This window comes from Bison bison, unplaced genomic scaffold (assembly GCF_000754665.1).
Source record: "Bison bison bison isolate TAMUID 2011002044 unplaced genomic scaffold, Bison_UMD1.0 scf7180017864322, whole genome shotgun sequence".
NCBI classification, from domain to species: Eukaryota; Metazoa; Chordata; class Mammalia; order Artiodactyla; family Bovidae; genus Bison; species Bison bison.
Window position 1 is genome coordinate 5,053,960 of NW_011494894.1, and position 21,046 is coordinate 5,075,005.

Below are 21,046 nucleotides of genomic sequence, written 5' to 3' on the forward strand. Positions count from 1 at the left end.
GTGCCTGTCAAGTTACGGAGACTACAAAAAATTTCTTTAGGAAAATATTCTCTGACTAGGTCAATATAATTAAATAAATAACATTTTTTTAAATTGGCAGAAAAGCACTCCTTAAATCTTCTCTCCTTCCCCTCTCTTTTCAAGTTTTTGGTCATTTTCAGTGGGACTTAGCCAAAGCAACTGAACCAGGTAATTAACAAGTATGAAGGTAGAAAACGGAATTTTTGGTTCTCAAAAAGATAAATTCTCTTTAACTTTCTTATGTATAAGCTCCACATAAGACTATATACCATATCTGGTTCAATACATGTATACAATGAGTAAAAAAAAAAAAAAAAAGATCAGTTTTATAATCAAAGTTGTCATTAGGTAAAACAAATCTTTTTCCTTATATTATATATTCACTCATTTAATAAATATATATACTCTGCTCTCTAGCAGGGCTTCCCTGGTAGCTCAGATGGCAAAGAATCTGCCTGCAATGTGGGAGACCCAGGTTTAAGCCCTGGGTTGGGAAGATCTCCTGGAAAAGGACCTGGCAACCCATTGCAGTATTCTTGCCTGGAGAATCCCATGGACAGAGGAGTCTGGTGAGCTACAGTAAAGTGGGCTTTGTAACATGGGGTTACAAAGAGTCGGACACGACTGAAGCAACTTAGCACACATGTCCTCTAACACTTCAATTTGTTACTCATCTTCTGGAAATGTCTTAGTAGTAGCCATTTAATTCTTATTTAAAAGATTCTGATAACCTATAAAATAAGCATTATATTGTTCTAAAATATGATTGTCATAAACACTTTCATATTTTTTCTTATAATCATCCATAGATATTTACAACATATTTTAAACATTCAAGATATGGATAAAATGACCCACTGCAGAGTCAAAATACTTTCCACTGAAGCTGAAAATGTACAAGATATAGTCCTCACAGTAATAACTCCAGAGCCCTCCCAATTCAAATGAATGGTACTCTCACTATAAAGAATTCATTGAGCTCTTAATGTACATTTACCACTAACCTATATTTAAAAGAAAGTCAAAACACAGGTTCCTGCCATCAGGAAAGTGAGACAGTAAGCAAGGTGACCATTCCATATATTTTAGTAACTGAGACTATGTACTTCAGTTAATACTGTTTCCTTTCGCATGTGTCTCTGTGTTGGGTGCCAGTGGTCCTTACTGCCACATTGAGAAGAAAATGAAGTATGACTTACTCTTTGCTGCGCTGATCACCTAAGATGCATCTTGAATGCTTTAAAGCAGTATACTAAGCCCAAGTTTACAGATGCCATTATCTAGAAGGTACGGGTAAGTTCCAGAAAGATAGGAGTTTGAATTACACACATTTTTTGTGCCTTCTGCAGTGCTTACTTCAGAGCCAAGTGTATGTTAGGATTCATCAAAAACTTAAGACACATGGAAATTTTAGAATAGAAAGCAGCAACTTTTCTAGTCTTAGGGCCCTTTCTTTAAAAACAAAGTAGGGAGAAGGACAAGTAATTTATTCAAAGGCACGTAACCAGTGTATGGGTTGCTTACAGAATATTCTTTAGTATTATATTTATTCCTATCTCATTTATGAAATTATTACATGAAAACAACTCTCCTTTTCATGTAGCCTTATCAGTAGGCATTATCCTCTGTCCATGGAATTCTTCACGCAAGAATACTAGAGTGGGTGGCCATTCCCTTCTCCAGGGGATCTTCCCAACCCAGGGATCGAACCCAGTTCTCCTGCATTACAGGCAGATTCTTTACCATAAAAGCCACCAGGGAAGTTCACTAAGATTGTATGACCACAACAAAAAGTTTTGAAGGAACGGCCTTTGGAACAGGAGAAGGAACACGTCAGTTAGAAATGAGTCTTGCTGCTAATGGAAACGAATTCTCTCCCACATCCCCTAGAAATCATCGTGACTCACATGACAAAGATCCAGTCATGCATCTGGAGTTGTTAGGAAATCTAGGGCAGAGATGTGCAAGTGAACTGGGATTAGAGTATCAAATCCATCATCACCCATGCCCAATTTTGTCTCTAGACTCTTACATCTAAAGAACTTAACAAATGTCAGCAAGGCATGTCACAGCTCTGGGCCACAGAGTTGGAAAAATGCAAGAAAGAATCCTTGTGGTTTACCTCAGAGGAATTGGGTGAAATTAATAAATTAATGTTTGTAAAGAATCCCAAGTATCTTTCAGAAATGTTACTATTTAAATCCAAAGCAGAATTGTTTGATTTCATCAGTTAGGTATGTAACTTTGTCATTTTATACCTTGGTCAGCTAATGTTGCTGGTTATTAACTATGCAGCTAAGGAAATCATCAAGACGTATGTTAAGAAAGTAGCAGGAAATAATAAGCCCAATCTTTACCTAATGGAAAATTCAAGTTATGATAAACATTCTTGCCACAGCTTTTGCTTTAAATGACCCCATGAGGAGATTGTATAAGCTAAGATTTGTCAAAACTTAACATATTACAGAAGCTATTTATGTGAATATTAAGTTACTGGTGTGAAAGTCTTATAAAATAATACTTAGAGTTTTTCTCCTTAAATGTAGATTGTTTTATAGTAAATTAACAACAACAAAAAAGTTTTCCAGAAATCATCATCTAGTTTTCAAGGCCTATTTAATGTTTATCATTAGATGACTTAAATTTATCTAGAAAATTCACCAGTCTTCTCAAGGCAAGTTGGTGTCCTCTAGCCCACTCCCATTGATTGTTGGCTGCAGTGTATGTGTGTGATAAGTCGTTTCAGCAGTGTCTGACTCTTTGTGACCCTTCAGGCTACTCTGTCTATGTGATTCTCCAGGCAAGAATACTGGAATGGGTTGCCATGTGCGCTCCTCAAGGGGATCTTACCCACCCAACGATGGAACCCCAGTCTGTCTCCTGACAGCATCCCAGCAGGCATTTCACCCTCCTGCCCCTGGCTCCCTGGGCTCCAGCTCCACGGGCTGCTTCCTGTCTTTCCTCCCCACATGCCTTTAGTGCACTTGCACTGATTGTTCCTGGTATGTGGACACTCCTCCCTGGATGTCTGCAGGACCATCTCGTTCACCATGTTCAGGTCCTTATTCAAATGTCTCTGCTATGAATTTTAAAATTGCAACTTAGCCAAAATCACATGCCGTCCACTAACCAGTAATTATGTGCCTGAAATAATCTGCTCTACTTTTTATTGTAACACATCAGATTCACTTATCATTATACTTTAAATCAGATTCAGAGACATACTTACCCCTCAAGCCACTGAAGTTTAAACTTCAGGGTCTTTCATTTGCAAGGGCTCTTGCAAAGTTCAGTATCAAACTTTGTATTCATAATTTTATATTCTTTGTCTTATTAAGGGGCCCTCAAACTATAAAATTCAGATTCTATAAAACCTGCAATCAACTCTTAAACGTATTCCAGCATTTATTATATTACCATAGAATACTTATCATCTATTTCTGTCTTCCTTCTTCACAATATAAGCTCCACAAAGGTACAGATTCGTGTCCGTTTGCTCAGTGCTACACCCCAAGACTATGAAGCAAATAACACTGTATAATGAATATGCACACTAACATAAATATCTATCTGTATTTCGGATGTTTCATGGTATAAAATATTATTAACAGAAGCATTTACACACTTTAAATACTGGTCGACTCCAAGTGTAGCTCCATTTCTGACAAAACTCAAGGTAAAAGGCAGAAGACTGTCAACAGCGCAGGGAATCTGGCCCGGCTGCAGGTAGTAGCCCGGGGTTTTCTCAGGCATTGTAACTTTCGGAGCATCTGGGGAAAAAAGAACATGGGCAAGAAGGTCACAATGATATTTGGTACTTCCTGTTAATCCATTCAAAACTTCATGCTTAAACTATTCAGTAAATTCTCTGCATTCCAATTAATCTAAATCACTAAAAATCACTTTAATTATCTTTCTTTGTTCCAAGTTTATTAATTTCTGGATTATCTCCAGAAAGTACTCATTGAATCTATGACTCCACTGATTTTAAGGCATAATATTTTTTTTTTACCAGCAAGATAGAAACAAAATTACCAAATAAGTTATAAAGCATCATCAATGGTAGAAGAGAGTTTAATTCTGAAAATGTAAAGGTATGTAAGAACCCACATAGCTTAGAATTGAATTCATAGAGTAACTATTTCCAGAAAAAGAATGAAAAAATTGATTTCTTAAGAATCCAATAGTTTTTTTAAGCATTCAATTCAGGGGCTAAAGCAACTAACGCTGTATATTTTCTCTGAGGAAATACTGAGGTTGGTTCTACTATGATCTTATTTTCAGCATTAAACAATAGAGTTGTTTCTGACTTTCCCAAATGATAACCTTCTATATAAATGATAAATTGTTACTGCTCCATCCAGTAGAACAATATTAGAATCAATCTTTCTATATCTGTTGAATATAGATGGTTGGATGGCATCACTGACTTGATGGACATGAGTTTGAGCAAGCTCTGGGAGTTGGTGATGGACGGGGAAGCCTGGCGTGCTGGAGTCCATTACCAACAAAGGTCCATCTAGTCAAAGCTATGGTTTTTCCAGTAGTCATGTATAGATATGGGAGTTGGACTATAAAGAAAGCTGAGCGCCAAAGAATTGATACTTTTGAACTGTGGTGTTGGAGAAGACTCTTGAGAGTCCCTTGGACTGCAAGGAGATCAAACCGGTCAATCCTAAAGGAAATCAGTCCTGAATATTCATTGGAAGGACTGATGCTGAAGCTGAAGCTCCAATACTTTGGCCACCTGATGCGAAGAACTGACTCATTTGAAAAGACCCTGATGCTGGGAAAGATAGAAGGCGGGAGAGAAGGGGATGACAGAGGATGAGGTGGTTGGATGGCATCACCAACTCAATGGACATGAGTCTGAGTAAACTCCAGGAGTTGGTGATGCACAGGGAAGCCTGGCGTGCTGCGGTTCATGGGTCTCAAAAAGTCGGACATGATTGATCGACTGAATTGAACTGAAGACCATCAGAATTTCCCAGTTCAAGTTCTTACACTGACTGAAGTAAGATTCTAAGATCTATAGATTTTGAATCTACTAAGATTCTCAGATCTACAAATCGGTGAGATTTAACATGAAATTTTGAATTTTTTTTTTATGGTTAAGAAAAGTTGTTACCTATGTGTAAATGCTTTTCCACACAGTGACTCAGTAATAATGTGAGGATATTATTTTTTACTTTAGACTCCATTTTTTACCTATAGGACCACATAAACCCCTTAAACTATCAATACTCTAGTGTACTAAATGACATCTTACCTGGCACAATACTAGAGAAAGAAACACTTGACACTCTCTGGAAGAGAAAATCATCCTTATCATAGCCTGTTACTTTGAGAAAGAAAGCTTCATTTGGTGGTATAAAATCAGAAATATTCCATATGCCATAGGGTTTTCTATCAGGATAATATTTAACAGGAATAGTCTTAAGAGAACTGCCTGAGATACTCAGAAGTTCAAGACGATCTACTTTAGCTGGGATGGAAATTCCAGAAGTATTCAGCAGCACATAGGTAGGTATTCCTACAAGAGAAAGAATTTATCATTTATAAGTAATATGTACCCAAGGTTATCTATCAAGTAAGTTTTGTATTATAACAGCAGGTAACCAGGATCATATATATGAGTACTACAGGCTGTGCCAAAAACTGTGGCCCAGATGTGGAATCTTTTCTACACAAATAAAAAAAGTTTATTTATGACCAGAGAAATACAGGAAACCATAGATAATGACTTTTAAGTTTTCTAATCACGTTTATATGTAGAAAATTAGAATTATGAATATTGTATAATATATTTGTATTATATGAATATTTTAAAAGATTTGTTATTTTGTATCCTCCTAGTAACTGAAGCAATAAAAATAAAAGAACAATCAGAAAAAAAGAAATTTAAAGTCACAGTAAGACTAAGCCTTCTTTTTAGCTACAGAACTATAAATCTTCTTGCATGAATAAAAATAAAATGAAAAAGCACCTTTCAAATCAATAATAATTTCACCTTGGAACATATAATGCTATGTGATATCTTCAATGTTTTAACTATACACACACACACTCTCTATTTTCACCTTGACAACAGGCAAGTAAGATGCTAGTAAGAAAAAGCCCCAAGACCTAGGTCAGCAGTTTTCAAAGTTTAGTAAGTATAGGAATCAATGAGGTGCTTGTTAAAGTGTACATTCCTGGGACCTGGAGAAGGAAATGGCAACCCACTCCGGTATTCTTGCCTGGGAAATCTTATGGATAGAGGAGACTGACAGGCTACCATTCATGGAGTTGCAAAACAGTTGGATGTACCTTAGTGACTAAACAAAACTGGGACCTACTGTCTATAATTTTCATTCAAGAGATCTAAGGTAGGCCCCAGGAACCTTAATATTTGATAAGCTCCCCAAGTGAGTTCAATATCACTGGTCTTTGGGCCATACTTCAAGAAGCAATGACTATGACAGGAGTAATCATATTTCAAATAAAGATGCCATGTTTCCCAATTTTATTGAAGAACTACAAAATTACAAAACCACAGTCTGAGAAGTACTTTGCAGTTCAATATCTACTACGCCAATTGAGCCAATACACACATACAAACCTTGCACCGGTCTGCTGACTGTTTTTTTGAAGTCCAGGGTGGGCTTTCGGGAAAAACCAGCTCGAAAATCAATAGTACTGAGGCCAGTGATGCGAACAGAGTGCCTTCCAGTGCTAGATGTCTGAAAAATGTTTAATGACAAATTCCATCAGCAGTTAATCCAGGGTGCTGGCCACACTAAACACTAACCAGTAAAAGAAACTGCAGAGCGTTCCGTTAGACTTGGTGTCCACTCACTGTGGCCTTTATCTGGGTGTTTTGAACTTAACTGTGATTCCATAACTTCAATGCAAGTTTTGTAATACATATCCAGGAGCCTAAAGCCTATACAATTGAGTATTATATTGCACGCTCAGTGGTAAAAGATAGAGGGGCACAGTCATAGTGAATGGACTTGATTCACATGGTGGATGTTCAAGAAATGAATATTCATGAAATAAATGAATGACTAAACCTTCTCCCCTAAACATCATCCAGGTTCTATTATGGAAAATATTTCCTTTCTCTTTGCTCGGGGAAGATACAGCCAGGACAAGCACAAGAGTCAATTATCAACTAGCTTTTAGCTGACCAGCATCTTCAGCTCAGCAGTGTCCAGTCAAGGCACTCAGTTAGCGAGATACAAGTATGAGTGAAAAAATAAGGTCGTCACCCTCTAAGAGCTTATGGACAGTGAGGAAGTCAGATGGAGGAAGAGAAATCTCCAGTGCAATACAGTAAATGCAGTGATAGAATTACAGAAAAGGTAGAGAGAAAAGAAATCCGTATACTAAAGGAGCACGGACTAGGTTGTAGTTCAGTTAAAACCTCCTGAAGGAGATGAACAAGATATTGAATAGCTGAGAGCTGAGGTCACCTCTATGTGCATAAATAATAAATAATTTGGATTAGGGCCACAGGATAAAACATTAACATTTATTGGGCACTTTCTTTGCATCCAGACTTTGTGTATACATTGGCTTATTTGTTTTTCATTACAACTGTGTAAGGTAGATACCATCATTAGCCCCATGGCACAGATAAACAGACTGAGGCACCAAAGCATTAGATTCCTTGCCCAAGTTCACAAGGGTTCCCAACTTTCCTAACATTGCAGAAGTCAGGTTTTAACCCAAAGGTCAGCCTCTGGGCTCTTTTCCACTGTGCTAGATTTTCTCCCAAGGGCAAGGTCAGTCAGAGTGAGCCTCTATCTCAGTATCTCTCTAATTATGATTAGAGGACCGACTATGTCTATACCTACACAAAATCACCTGGATTGTTTGTAAAAATACAGACTCCAAGCTCCAGCCAAAATGTACTGGTCAGTGGCGTCTAGGACTATGCATGTAATATATGGTAATATGTGGCTATATATGGCTACAAGGCTCTGCAAACCACAGTTTTCCCTACATCCCTGTGACGCATGTGGCAATGAGTACAGAAAAGATGAGGAGATATGTATGTCCCTGTTACTACCAATCACATTCTTAACTGAGCAAACCCTGCAGAAACTCAAAGCAAAGGAAAATGAAGGTGAAGGAAAGGAAAAAAAATTACATCTTCTCAAAAACTGTGTTGTATTCTTAGCATAAATGATGTTCCTAATTACCAGGGCTCATTTTAACAGGGCTTAAAAAATACTGTATGTTTAAGTGCAGAAGTCTCAGTACACTTATTCCATTATTTCTAAAGGAAAATGTGTTATGAATTAACAGATATAAAAGGAAACTATATATCATAATCCAATTTAAAATCGAGGACCTCCTACGTGGCTGTATAAAGCCTTGAGAAGTCTACGTTCAACTGCCTTAATAATGAGAGCTTTACTGAAAATACTATTGTCTGCTAGTTTCTTGTTAAGGAGAAACAAAATAGTCATATTATGAGTTGTTTTAGATGTTTTTCACTGACATCATCTATGCTGCTGGTTGCCTTGTTGCTCAGAAAGTCCCCTTTGATAAAACAGCTATCGAGAGGTTATCAAGGGCAAATGTGATACACACTTTGCCTAATGACTGCTATCGAGTACTAACCATCTACCAAGTGTTATGTGCACAAACCAACTGATAATAAGTCCGTTTCCAAAGTGGTGCTTACAGCGAACTCTGCTCAATGTGATGTGGCAGCCTGGATGGGAGGGAAGTTTGGGGAGAATGGATACATGTATTGTGCATGGCGGAGTCCCTTTGCTATCCACCTGAAACTATCACAGCACTGTTGGTCAGCTATACTTCAATACGAAATAAAAAGTTTTTTTTTTAAGTGATGCTTAATATCTGAGAAAAATTAGAAATTACCCAAGTGTTTGAAAATATGGTATCCTGCTGGTAAATAATCAGAGAAGGCAATGGCAACCCACTCCAGTACTCTAGCCTGGAAAATCCCATGGACAGAGGAGCCTGGTAGGCTGCAGTCCATGGGGTCGCTAAGAGTCGGACATGACTGAGCGACTTCACTTTCACTTTTCACTTTCATGCACTGGAGAAGGAAATGGCAACCCACTCCAGTGTTCTTGCCTGGAGAATCCCAGGGACGGGGGATCCTGGTCGGCTGCCGTCTATGGGGTCGCACAGAGTCGGACACGACTAATGCGACTTAGCAGCAGCAGCAGCAGCAGAGCTGGGATGTGAATTCAGTGAGGATCCAGAAACTGACCTCCACAGGTACAACATGCGCTTCTCATGATCATTTCAATGAACTGAATTATGCTGGTTTGGGGGTAAAGGCTGAAATATACCCAACTGCTCTACATAACAGGAGAGTAATATGGAATTTCGCTTCCCTGGTGGCTCAGCCAGTAAAGAATCCACCTGCAATGCAGGAGACCTGGGTTTGATCCCCTGGGTTGGGAAGAGCCCCTGGAGAAGGGAGTAGCAACCCACTCCAGTATTCAGGCCTGGGAAATTCCATGGATAGAAGAACCTAGTGTCCATGGGGTTGCAAAGAGTCAGACACAGCTAAGTGAATATCTATACGGAATTCCTGAGACTATTCACAGGAGAGAAGCAGAAACAAAATAGAGAAAAGAAGAATGGAGGGCAAGGAGAGAGGCAAAAGGAAACAAGTTACTTCAAGATAAACCCCAAATCTATAATCAAATTTACTATATTTACAAAATGGTCTTGTTACTGGATTCCCTGAAATTTTTGAAGGACTGAGGTTTACCCAACATGGAGGCATAAAAGATTAGAATCAACACACAGATAATCAGAGGCAAGGAGACCAAAACAAAGTAAATCTTCAGGAAACCCCAGAAGCATTGGGGAAAGGCTTTGGGTTCTAATGTGTTATGGACAGAGTGGGGTTGGAGGAGAATTAAAAGATAAGAAAGTCTTGGAGGGGCAAAGAAAATTTAGCTAATTTAGCTAATCTATGACTAAGTTAAATAGAGGTGAAGTCCAGCTGCATATTTCTTACTCCTCTCTTCCCTTCTGAATTATTTTAGCTACCTTAGGACCATTTCTCTACATACATAATTAAATTAGTATGACAAAAACCACTGCTTTGATGTTTTTCTATTTGATCTTTATATCATGTAGCTTTAAACTATGTGCTGTAATAAAGTGAGAATTTGGCTCCAAAAAGCATCTCTCCATCACAGAGTATCTAGAAGTATCACTTAAGCACAGAGGCATCCTCACCTCATGGTTCCTGTAGCTCAGAACAGGGAAATTAAGGAGGCTCACAGTGGTTCCAAGCGTAACAGGAAATGTTCTAGACAGACACTGGACTGGGTTTGTATTAGCCTGAAATTCACATTTTAAACAATATACTTCTTCATGTTATTTATAAAGGTTTATAATGTGTTACATTACTGCCCTGAGTTACAATGTCAAGTTGGTCAAGTTGCAGAAGGGTCTGAGTCAGGAATACAGAGGCTGCTGTAGTGTAAGCTGAGTTGAGGCAAAGATGAGGTTAGACTAGATACCTCCTGGCATACTCTAGTTATAAATAGGCAGCCACATAAAAGAGTGAGAGAGAAGCAGCAGCAGAGTGGACCAGAGTGTAGGCTTCTGAACTGAGAGTGAGTCTTTAAGAAATGAAGGAGCAGAGCAGGCTGAAGGACCATGGAGCAAGCACCATGGAGAGCTCCAGGGAAAATGAGTTGCTCTTCCGGTATCTTCCTGATCAACTATATTGCAGATGAATCTATTTTTAAGGCTAGATATCTATTAAACATTGAAAGTCTCCTCTACATAGAAAGCCCTTGAAGGCAAGAATTATATCAAATATATCACCTATAAAATACTATTCAATAGGTACTTAATACATGAAATTAATTTATTAATACCATTAATAATAAGGCCAACAAACACTTAACGTTGGCAGTTTCCCTTAGATTTCCCTAGGACCAACTGATGTCAGAGTCATCAAGAATTCATTGAATTTTTCTAGATACATTAGGCTAAGTATGTTCACACGATATCTCATTAAGCACCAAAAAGAAATTGGGGCTCAAAGAACTAATTACTTGCCTAGGTTTATACAGCAAGTTAAATGGCAGTTACTCCAAGTTCAATACTCTAAGTCAATGCATAATATTCTAGGATGACATAATCTCTGGGTTGATTTGGACCCTATAGGATAGAAAGCAATATCCCCATCTATTCATTTGCCATTCTAAATTTCTAAATGCACTCTCAACTTAGGAAGAGTCAGGTTAGTAGAGTGTTGGGAAACTTCTCTCTGAAAAAAAAAAAAAAAGCCCTAATTTGGGACATTTGCCAAATTCTGTGATGTAAATACTACCAAGTGGCTGATTTCAAGCTCCCAACAGGATGTCACTGAGTTGGGAAGAGAAAGCACATAACTGACTCTCCATGAACCATTTATGAACCAGCTCCAGAAAACCATTAGGCCATGATAACAGTTCTGGCAAATGGCTTACCAAGGAAATGAAGTGTATCTGTCACTCACAAAAATACCTATCACATCCTAGAAGTGACACAATCCCTTCCTTTTTCTATGCACATTCTCCAGTCTTTTCCTCCACTAAAAAGAGGCCACATGTTGGGAAAGATTAAAGGCAAAAGGAGAAGAGAGTGACAGAGGATGAGATGATTGGATGGTGTCACCAATTCAATGGACATGAACTTGGGCAAACTTCGGCAGATGGCGAGGGACACAGAGGCCTGGCGTGCTGCAGTCCATGGGGTCGCAAAGACTCAGACACGACTTGGCGACTGAACAGCAACAATGTTCTAAATATGTCAGTGCCTCCATCAGCTTGGCTTCCTGAGCATATGAAGCACAGCAGCCCATCAACCCTCACAGAACATGTGACACTAGTGAGGAATGAACTTGTATTAAGCCAGGGAGAGCACATCCTGGTACTAAATGTGAAGTCTGCCATGTTATACATGAATTAAAATATGATTGCTAGAGTTGGCTTTAATTTCTCTCTCCTAAGGAGTTTCAATGTTTTATAAAATAATAAATAAGTCAAAGTAAATAAAGTAAAGCCTTGATGTCTATCTAGAATTGATAAGAAATGGCACCCCACTCCAGTACTTCTGCCTGGAAAATCCCATGGACGGAGGAGTCTGGTAGGCTGCTGTCCATGGGGTCGCACAGAGTCAGACACGACTGAAGTGACTTAGCAGCAGCAGCAGAGATACAGTTTACTATTTATACACAGTCTGGAGAAGAACTAATTTAGTTTTACCACTCATGTGTCAGAAACTGTTTAAATATGTACCAACATCTAATTTAATCATGACAATATTAAGTAGGTATTATTTTCCCCTATTTTTCTCAGACTTGGGTAGGTTTAGGTAATTTTTTCAAGGTCAAAAATATTTTAAGTACTATATCTTAAATTAAAATATATGTCCATCTATTTTCAAAGCATTTGCTCTTATATAACATACCATCCTTTACAAAGTAAAGAATACTATACTTTTAATCAAATATTTACTGGGAAGCTAACATGGGGTAGGATTTGTGCCAGTCAAAAAGATACAATGAAGCCAGCTAGATTTAAATACTATCATTTTACTAGTCATTGTTTGTTTTAAAAAATGTAATACAAGGAAAGAAATGTAAATTCTGTATATATTCACATATACACACCCACACATACCCATTTAAATATAAATCAAAGTGTACATATATTTTTTTAAAGGAAATATTCCATTTGATTGACAATGTGATATTGGCAGACAAATATAACTGGGGAATATTCCAGGAAAAAAAAATCTACTATAGAGGATTCCACTGACCCTAAACACTGAATTAATGCCATAGCTAATCCCTTTAAATAATACACCTGGTGTAGTCTGACTGCTTATTTAAAAGAGGTACCAGGTGGGAATAACTGGAGGCCAGTGTAATATGCTACTTGTGTGGTCCTTTGTTAGACTTGAGGTTTATTGTAATTCCATAACAAGTTTATGCCATTTATGCATTTCTAAAACTATCCTTATCCTGTAGAAAATGCATTAGTAGGTTCTGGCAACCAAAGTAACTATCTACAACCAGAAATATTTCTGCTAGTCTCAGAATCTCAATATAATCATGTGGTTGGGTACACTCCCTTCTCTACTTGGGAGATGATCTAAGGACAGTTTATCCAAATTTACTTAATGGAAACACCTCAGGGGATGTGCTACATCCCATGATCACACTGATAATCCTAGACTAATAGCAAGAGTCTCTAAACATAATGGGTACTGACAATTATTTAATGTCTTTGCAACAAAGTTTCCCTTAAAGAGCGCAGCACACAATCTGGCCTGAGAGTTTTTGTGGTTATGTTCAAATAGCCTAGGTATAATTAAGCTGTCTTAATGGAAAATTTACACTTCTCAGAAATGAGACCCAGGATTTCTAGCTTCCCTACAGATACAAATTTAAAGGCCTCAAACAACTGTCTCTTTTGTTTGTAATAATAACTTGGGGTCCATTTCAGTTACTTCTTTCTGGCAAGTTTTCACCTGCGTCAGAGGCAACCTAAAACATCCAGGTTACTTATATGAAGTATACTGATGAGTTGACTCATTGTCTCTGTTCAATTAAAGTGTTCGAATAAACCACAGAAAAGTAATCACCAGGGTTTCATTGGGAAACCACAGAAGAAAAGCAATCGCCATTGTCATAGTCAAATCATGGGCATAATAAAGTGTTTTGTGCCAGTACATCAACTGTGATCCAAACTAAACCAAAGCCTGCTTCCCTGGATATCATCAGAATAAGTGAATTCATTCTTATTCAGGAATATTTATATAGTTCTTTCCCAGGCACTAAGGCATATACTTGTGACAAAGTCTGGTCTACAGCAAAACTGGAAGCCAAAACCTGTACAGAAATAAATATGACATAATGGGGAAAAATTATGCAAAGGGAGGTGCCAAAAAATTGCAATAGAAAGCCAGAGGGAAAAGAGTATATTCTGAATGAGAAAAGTCTTGATACAAGTGTTACCATTTGAGCTGAGCATTATTGGGAGTTATGAATCAGACATAAAATAAGAAAAGAATATTCTAGAAAGAAGCAACAGCTTGAGAGAAAGCACAGACCAAGAGAATGTGGTAAGAGAAGATGAGAGACATTGCAAAAGTATATTTGATTAGAGTAGAAAGGCACGTGGTGGAAGATAACCAAAAAGACTGGTTGAGGCTCAATTTGGTGCTCCTTGAATACCATGCTAAGGTCAAATAAGACATGGGCTGTGTTCTACACATAAGATTAAAACTGTTATGCAAAACATTCAAAAAAGCTGTTAGTAATTCCACTGATAGAGCAGACACTTTCCAGATAGCAGAGCGCATGAGAGATGGCACTGGGGATGTGCTGTCTAATCTCAGACGTTTCTCCTCTTAAGAAAACACACATGTAAAATGCTATCCTTCATTAGCCATCCAAAAGGGAGATCCAAAGTCAGCAGCAATATTTATGTCAGTAGATTCAGCTCAATTGCCTTTATGCCAACCTGATACATTATTTTGGTATTTCATTCAGGAGCGAAATAAGTTCATTATCTTTACTTGCATTGTAATTCTCATCCTTTGTTTAGATATCACTAATTGTACACCAGATATTGTGTAACAACAGGACCAGAAGCTTCTTTGATGATGATTAGATATGAATTTAAAATACTGTGATAATAGATATTGTGTCTTTCTATTGTTTTCTTAATTACAGGAGGCCAGGTTTAGAGACTTGTCTAAACAGTGTTCCTATCATCTTATCTCCTTCCTCACTCACAGATTAATCCTCAGTGACTCTCTGTTCTAATGATCAATTAAGATGTACTTAGTGCCCATTAAGTATCATGGAACATGGCCAGAATCAGACACTCAGTAAAGATTTACTGAATGGATGACTGGATCAATAGGCGTGTTAGGCACAAGGAAAAACATCAGACATGTAAAATATCCCCCTTCTAGGCAAGAGTTTTATTAGAGGAAATACCACTGGTAGCAATCCAAATCACCTATCAAATGGGTTCAAATTCTTCACAATCAGTTGCTAATTATACAGAAGAATGGTATCACTTGTATGCATCTCAAAGTCAGTAACAGACAACTTAACATCACTGGTTAGAGAGCGAGAACAGATCATCTTAGTGAACTTGCTAAGTGAGCTACCTTAGTGAACAGCTAGCTCAAGACTGCTGACTTAGAGCATGCTTAAATGAAAATGTTTGGACAATACAGAGACTCGGAACTTCATATACTCCTTTCCACTGTGATCACAGAAAGTCAGACTCAATCTAGTTATATTTGGGGCAAGTTGGTTAAAATAACTGTAATATCAAATTTGGCCATATTACAGTGAAATACTTCATTATTGACTATCTGATGCACTTAGGAAGGACTGAGCAACTACTCTGTGCAAGGAACTGGGGGATAACACAGGCAGATGGGACTATTTGTGATCCATTCAATAAAAGTTACTAATTTTATTTCACATAGCCTTTTTACTTAAACCCTTATTCCATATTATTCATGTTAAAATATCCATATTACTACTTTCCTTATAAGACTGAGAGTTGTGAGGAAAAGAAACACTGATATTCTAGGACTTAAATGGAGTTACAATAAAAATTAACTTTATAAAATTAAAGAATAAAAGTTAAGTATTTCTTTTAAAAAACCGGCATGCAAAATTTCTATGGTATAACACCTCCATGTACTTTCACAGCAGCTATATAATTTCAAAGGAGCTAGTTGATCTCATTTTCTTTTCTTTTTATCATGTCAGGAAGCTGAGATGGTGAAAGAGTAAATGATGCAAGGGGAATCTTCATTTGAGTTGTGCCAGTATTTCAGAGTAAACTGTTTATTTGGGAGTTATAAGGGATTCTAATGGAAGAGGAAGAGTAATACACGCAGCACATATAAGGTGTGTCTTTAAGCCTGCTCTCCCTGTGGACAACTGGAGCTTATTCCTGCAGGGGCTGAAAGCTGCTCTAGAAGGGTTTAATTCTCTAGCTGAACAGCCTTCTCCTGTTCTATCTTGAAAAAAAAAAAAAGCTTCTCAGACACAGAAATACAGATCCTGCGGTTGGAAGTAGGCCAGAGCACACTGAAATTTCTGAGAAATATGGGCAAGCCATGCATAGCATCTACTAGGGAGGGTCCCACATATAATTTGCAGCAGGACTAGATCTCAGATTTATGGTATCCTGAATTTCGAAGGCAAACACGTTCTTTCCTCCATATTGCCAAAATACAATGCTTTCTTAGTATGAACATATACTATTTAATGTGACTCTAAGATACAAATACAATTTTGCGTTCAAGCACACAATGAATGTAGGTCTACTACACACCAATAACCAGCAATGTTTGAGTGCTTATTTTGTAACAGGAACTTGTTAAATACTTCATTTTATCATCTTCATTTAATTCTCAGAACACTTCTATGAAAGAAAGGACTGTTATTGCCATCCTATATTAAAGAGGTGGAAAGAAAATCAAGAGAAGCTATAGTTCTAAGGGGTTAGCAGCTTTTAAGTGGTGGTGTTTTCAAACCCAGGGCAGTTCCACACTAGGGCCTATGTCCCTAAACACCATTCTCTACTGGCTCCATCTCTGATTGTTTTGGAGGCAGACAGTGGCTAATATAATATATATAATAATATAATATATATATATAATAATATATAATATAATAATATAATTTACAGATTCGATGATAGGAAAACTACCTGGAGCATTTTAAGTCTATTTATGGTGGTACTCCCTTTCAAGGTCATCACAACCAAACACTATCAATTCATATGATCAAGACAACTCCGAAGAATGCAACATGTCTATTGATTTTTAGCAAAAGCATTCTCCATGATCGTTAGAGAAGATATAAATAAACTATTATATATATTTTATAAAACATGCCAACATCAAAATAAAACAACAAATAGACTCTGTAACATAACAGTACCTTCACTGTCCATATTCCAGCCTCTGGCTCTTTAACATTCACCACCTTGGCAGAGTTATGAATATTTAATAGCTCATTCAGGCCAAATCCCTTTTTTATCAGCTTTCCTGAAAGACAGACATAGAGGTTATAAACATAATCTTTATTTCAGCTATGTATATCAGCTGTGTACATTTCCAGTATAAATTACCTGATGGACATTTACACGTCTAGCTCAAAACATCATTTTATATCTAAAATATACGCAACTTTAGCATTTCTGAACACTGTAATTGAAGTAACAGATTCCTATTTGCTATGTTGATGTGATCTTAAAAACAGAGTAAGATGGAAGACGATAATCGTATTTCCAAAGTTAATCTAGGTAACGATTATCATGGCTACAAAGAAGTTATGTACAGTCACTAGAGACATTTAGACTTAATAGATGGAAAAACAGTAAACTAGAATAAATGTCTTTTTGGATATGACTCAAGATATTGCTAACATTAAGAGCCCTGGGCATAACTTTGCATAAAGTGTAAAACCTCAGGTTTCCATGAAGTGCACAAGAAGGCTTTTACTTGTCAAAGGAATAATTAGAGGAGACAGTATAATGCAGTAACACCGTACCATCTCCAACTGAGATCAACATACAGTATCTGACAGTTGGAACTTAGGAAGGAAAGCAAATTTGGAATTAAGCCATAGTTTACATATTCATTTCAGGCTTGGCTCTCGTGTGGACTATTTCTGCAGCTATGTAAACAAATCAATTAAAAGAATCCCATGTTTGCATCAGAAGTTTTATAATCGCTGCAAATGACTTTTAAAATATCAATATCAATGAATTTTTTAAGTAGTAGAACTTAAGGCAATGGTTACAGGTACTTTCGATACAGATAATGAACAACACAAATCTTTCCTGGGTAGATAGGATATATGGTACTATAAGAATGCTACTTAAAAAGACAAATCCATTTCTACAGATAAATCTATTTGCAAGACCAAACAGTCTCAAAAAAATTGGTTTTGCTTGCTCATAAATTTCAATTTAATTGTGAAGTGTGATTGAAGCCTTTGAGGTAAATTTCATACCCTATTTTCTCTAAGGTATGTCATTTTCTAAGATTCAAATAAAGTAAAAAAGGTAGTTATTCCTTCCCAATTTATAAATGTTCATACAGGTTTTAAAAAATGTAACATATACTTCAGCTACAATAGGAATAAAAATATTGTGCAAACATCATTGGTTAAAAAATTTCCTAAACACGAATATTAAGAAAAATTAGGTTTCTTTTTATTTTTTAAGATTACTATTCAATTCAACCTTAAATCTTATAAATTCAACCAGAGATGGAATTAAGCCCAAACTGAGAATCATACAATTATCAAAGGAACAAATTAAAACATCATTCTAATGAGAATATAAATATGTTTTTTTAACAACCATCTCCTGTAAAATTATACAAGCCCCTTTGCCATGCGTGACAAGGCTGTGATCCAAGAAAGGTCATAGTGGAAAGTTACCACAAAATATGGTCCACTGGAGGAGGGAATCATAAACCACTTCAGTATTTTTGCCTCGAGAACCCAACAGAGTATGAAAAGACAAAAAGACACGGGAAGACAAGCCTCCCAGGTTAGAAGGTGTGCAATATGCTTCTGAAGATAACAAGGGAACATTTCGTGCAAGGACGGGCATGATAAAAGACAGAAACAGTAAGGACCTAACCGAAGCAGCAGAGATTAAGAAGAGGTGGCAAGAATACACAGAAAAATTATACAAAAAAGGTTTTAATGACCTGGATAAACGTGATGGTGTGATCACTCACTTAGAGCCAGACATCCTGGAGTGTGAAGTCAAATGGGCCTCAGGAAACATTACCACAAACAAAGCTAGTGAAGATGATGGAATTCCAGCTGAGCTATTTCAAATCCTAAAAGATGATGCTGTAAAAGTGTTGCACTCAATATGCCAGCAAATTTGGAAAACTCAGCAGTGGCCACAGGACTGGAAAAGGTCACTTTTCATTGCAATCCCAAAGAAGGGCAATGCCAAAGAATGTTTGCTGCTGCTGCTAAGTCGCTTCAGTCGTGTCCAACTCTGTGTGATCCCATAGATGGCAGCCCACCAGGCTCCCCCGTCCCTGGGATTCTCCAGGCAAGAACACTGGAGTGGGTTGCCATTTCCTTCTCCAATGCATGAAAGTGAAAAGGGAAAGTGAAGTCGCTCAGTCGTGCCTGACTCTTCGCGACCCCATGGACTGTTTAACTACTGCAAAATTGTGCTCATTTCACATGCTAGCAAGATAATGCTCAAAATCTTTCAAGCTAGGCTTCCATAGTACATAAACCAAGAACTTTCATACATACAAGCTGGATTTAGAACAGACAGTGGAAACAGATCAAATTGCCAACATTCATTGGATCACAGAGAAAGCAAGGGAATTCCAGAAAAACATCTACTTCTGCTTCATTGACTACACTAAAGTCTTTGACTGTGTGGATTACAACAAACTGTGGAAAATTCTTAAAGAGATGGGACTACCAGAGTTTACTTGTCTCCTGAGAGACTGTCTCCTAAAGAGGAGCTAGAGAGTCTCTTGATGAGGGTAGAAGGAAAGAATGAAAAAAGCTGGCTTAAACTCACATTCAAAAAACTAAAATCATGGCAACCGGTCCCACCACTTCATGGCAAATAGAGGGGGGAAAAGTGGAAGTAGTGACAGATTTTATATTCTTGGGCTCCAAAATCACTGTGGACAGTGACTACAGCCATTAAAATAAAAGACGCTTGTTCCTTGGAAGGAAAGCTATGACAAACCTACATAGCACATTGAAAAGCAGAGACCTCACATTGACGACAAAGGTACGTATAGTCAAAGCTACGGTTTTTCCAGTAAACACGCACAGATGTGAGAGTTGGACCATAAAAAAGGCTGAGCACCAAAGAACTCATGCTTTCAAATAGTGGTGCTGGAGAAGATTCTTGATAATCCACTGGAATGCAAGGTGGGCAAAAAAGTCAATCCTAAAGGAAATCAACCCTGAATATTCATGGGAAGGACTGACGCTGAAGCTCCTATCCTTCGGCCACCTGATATGAAGAGCCAACTCATTGGGAAAGACCCTGATTCTGGGAAAGATTGAGAGCAGGAGCAGGAGGAGGCAACAGAGAATGAGATGGTTGGATAGTATCACTGGGATAGTGTCACTGAGGCAATGAACATGAGTTTGAACAAACCCTGGTAGATAGTGAAGAACAGGAAAGCCTGGTGGTATACTACAGTCCATGGGGTTGCAAAGAGTCGGACACAACTTAGCGACTGAACAAGAACAACCTAAAATTAAAATCTATCAAGAAAATGATATGGTAAAAAATTAGACAGCTTTTTTAGTAATAAAGGACTTTTTTCATATGATTCACTTAAAAATGACAAAACACTGAATTTTACAGAATAAGTTACTGTGAAGTATTTCCTCATATAAAGATGAAGAAAATATTTCAGGTTCATCTAAAATATCTTTTTGGATCCTTCAGTTACAATTAAGATAGTAAATGCCATCTGTTTAAATTATTAGGAATTTCAGGTTTTGAATCTCATGTTAACTCAATGATACTTACGACTAAAAATACTCAGTTTTAATTTTTAAACATCTTCTCCAGTCATTTTTGAGTTGGTTGAATTTATTCATAAAGTTAGCATTAATTTGAACAAGTAAGTCTGTTAAAAATCTTTTATCTTCCATGGTTTTTCTATTTTTTCATATTCTATATTTTTAAATATTTTTAATATGAATATTCCATATAGCTCACCTAAAGGATTGTGAATTTCAATCATTGGAGAAGGGCCACTCAGAGACACAGTAACCTCTTTTAGACTGGGATCAAAGGGAATTTTCCAAGTATTTTCAGCCTGTTCCAAATGGTCTGTTGATAAGAGGTGAACTTTGGAAGCCTGTACTGCTTCTTCCACCCATTTTAAAACCTACAAGAAAAAGAGAAATGTGAGTGATATCAAAATATTTACAGCTTTACACCACCTCGAATTGCTGAAGCAGTAGCCTATTTGCTTA

At 37.4% G+C, this 21,046-nt stretch overlaps 1 protein-coding gene across 3 annotated transcripts in view; it reads right to left on the bottom strand.

Annotated features, from left to right (window-relative positions):
- The window catches only part of HMCN1 (hemicentin 1), a 541,857-nt gene that overhangs the window by 321,315 nt on the left and 199,496 nt on the right, over positions 1-21,046 (bottom strand). For all 3 annotated transcript variants that reach the window (XM_010853073.1, XM_010853072.1, XM_010853074.1), the window contains exons 5-9: positions 20,787-20,958; positions 16,988-17,094; positions 6,623-6,743; positions 5,291-5,554; positions 3,647-3,791 (exon numbers count right to left, since the gene is read on the bottom strand). In XM_010853073.1, the coding sequence (XP_010851375.1) occupies positions 3,647-3,791; positions 5,291-5,554; positions 6,623-6,743; positions 16,988-17,094; positions 20,787-20,958 (809 nt within the window). The remainder of the gene's footprint in view (positions 1-3,646; positions 3,792-5,290; positions 5,555-6,622; positions 6,744-16,987; positions 17,095-20,786; positions 20,959-21,046) is intronic.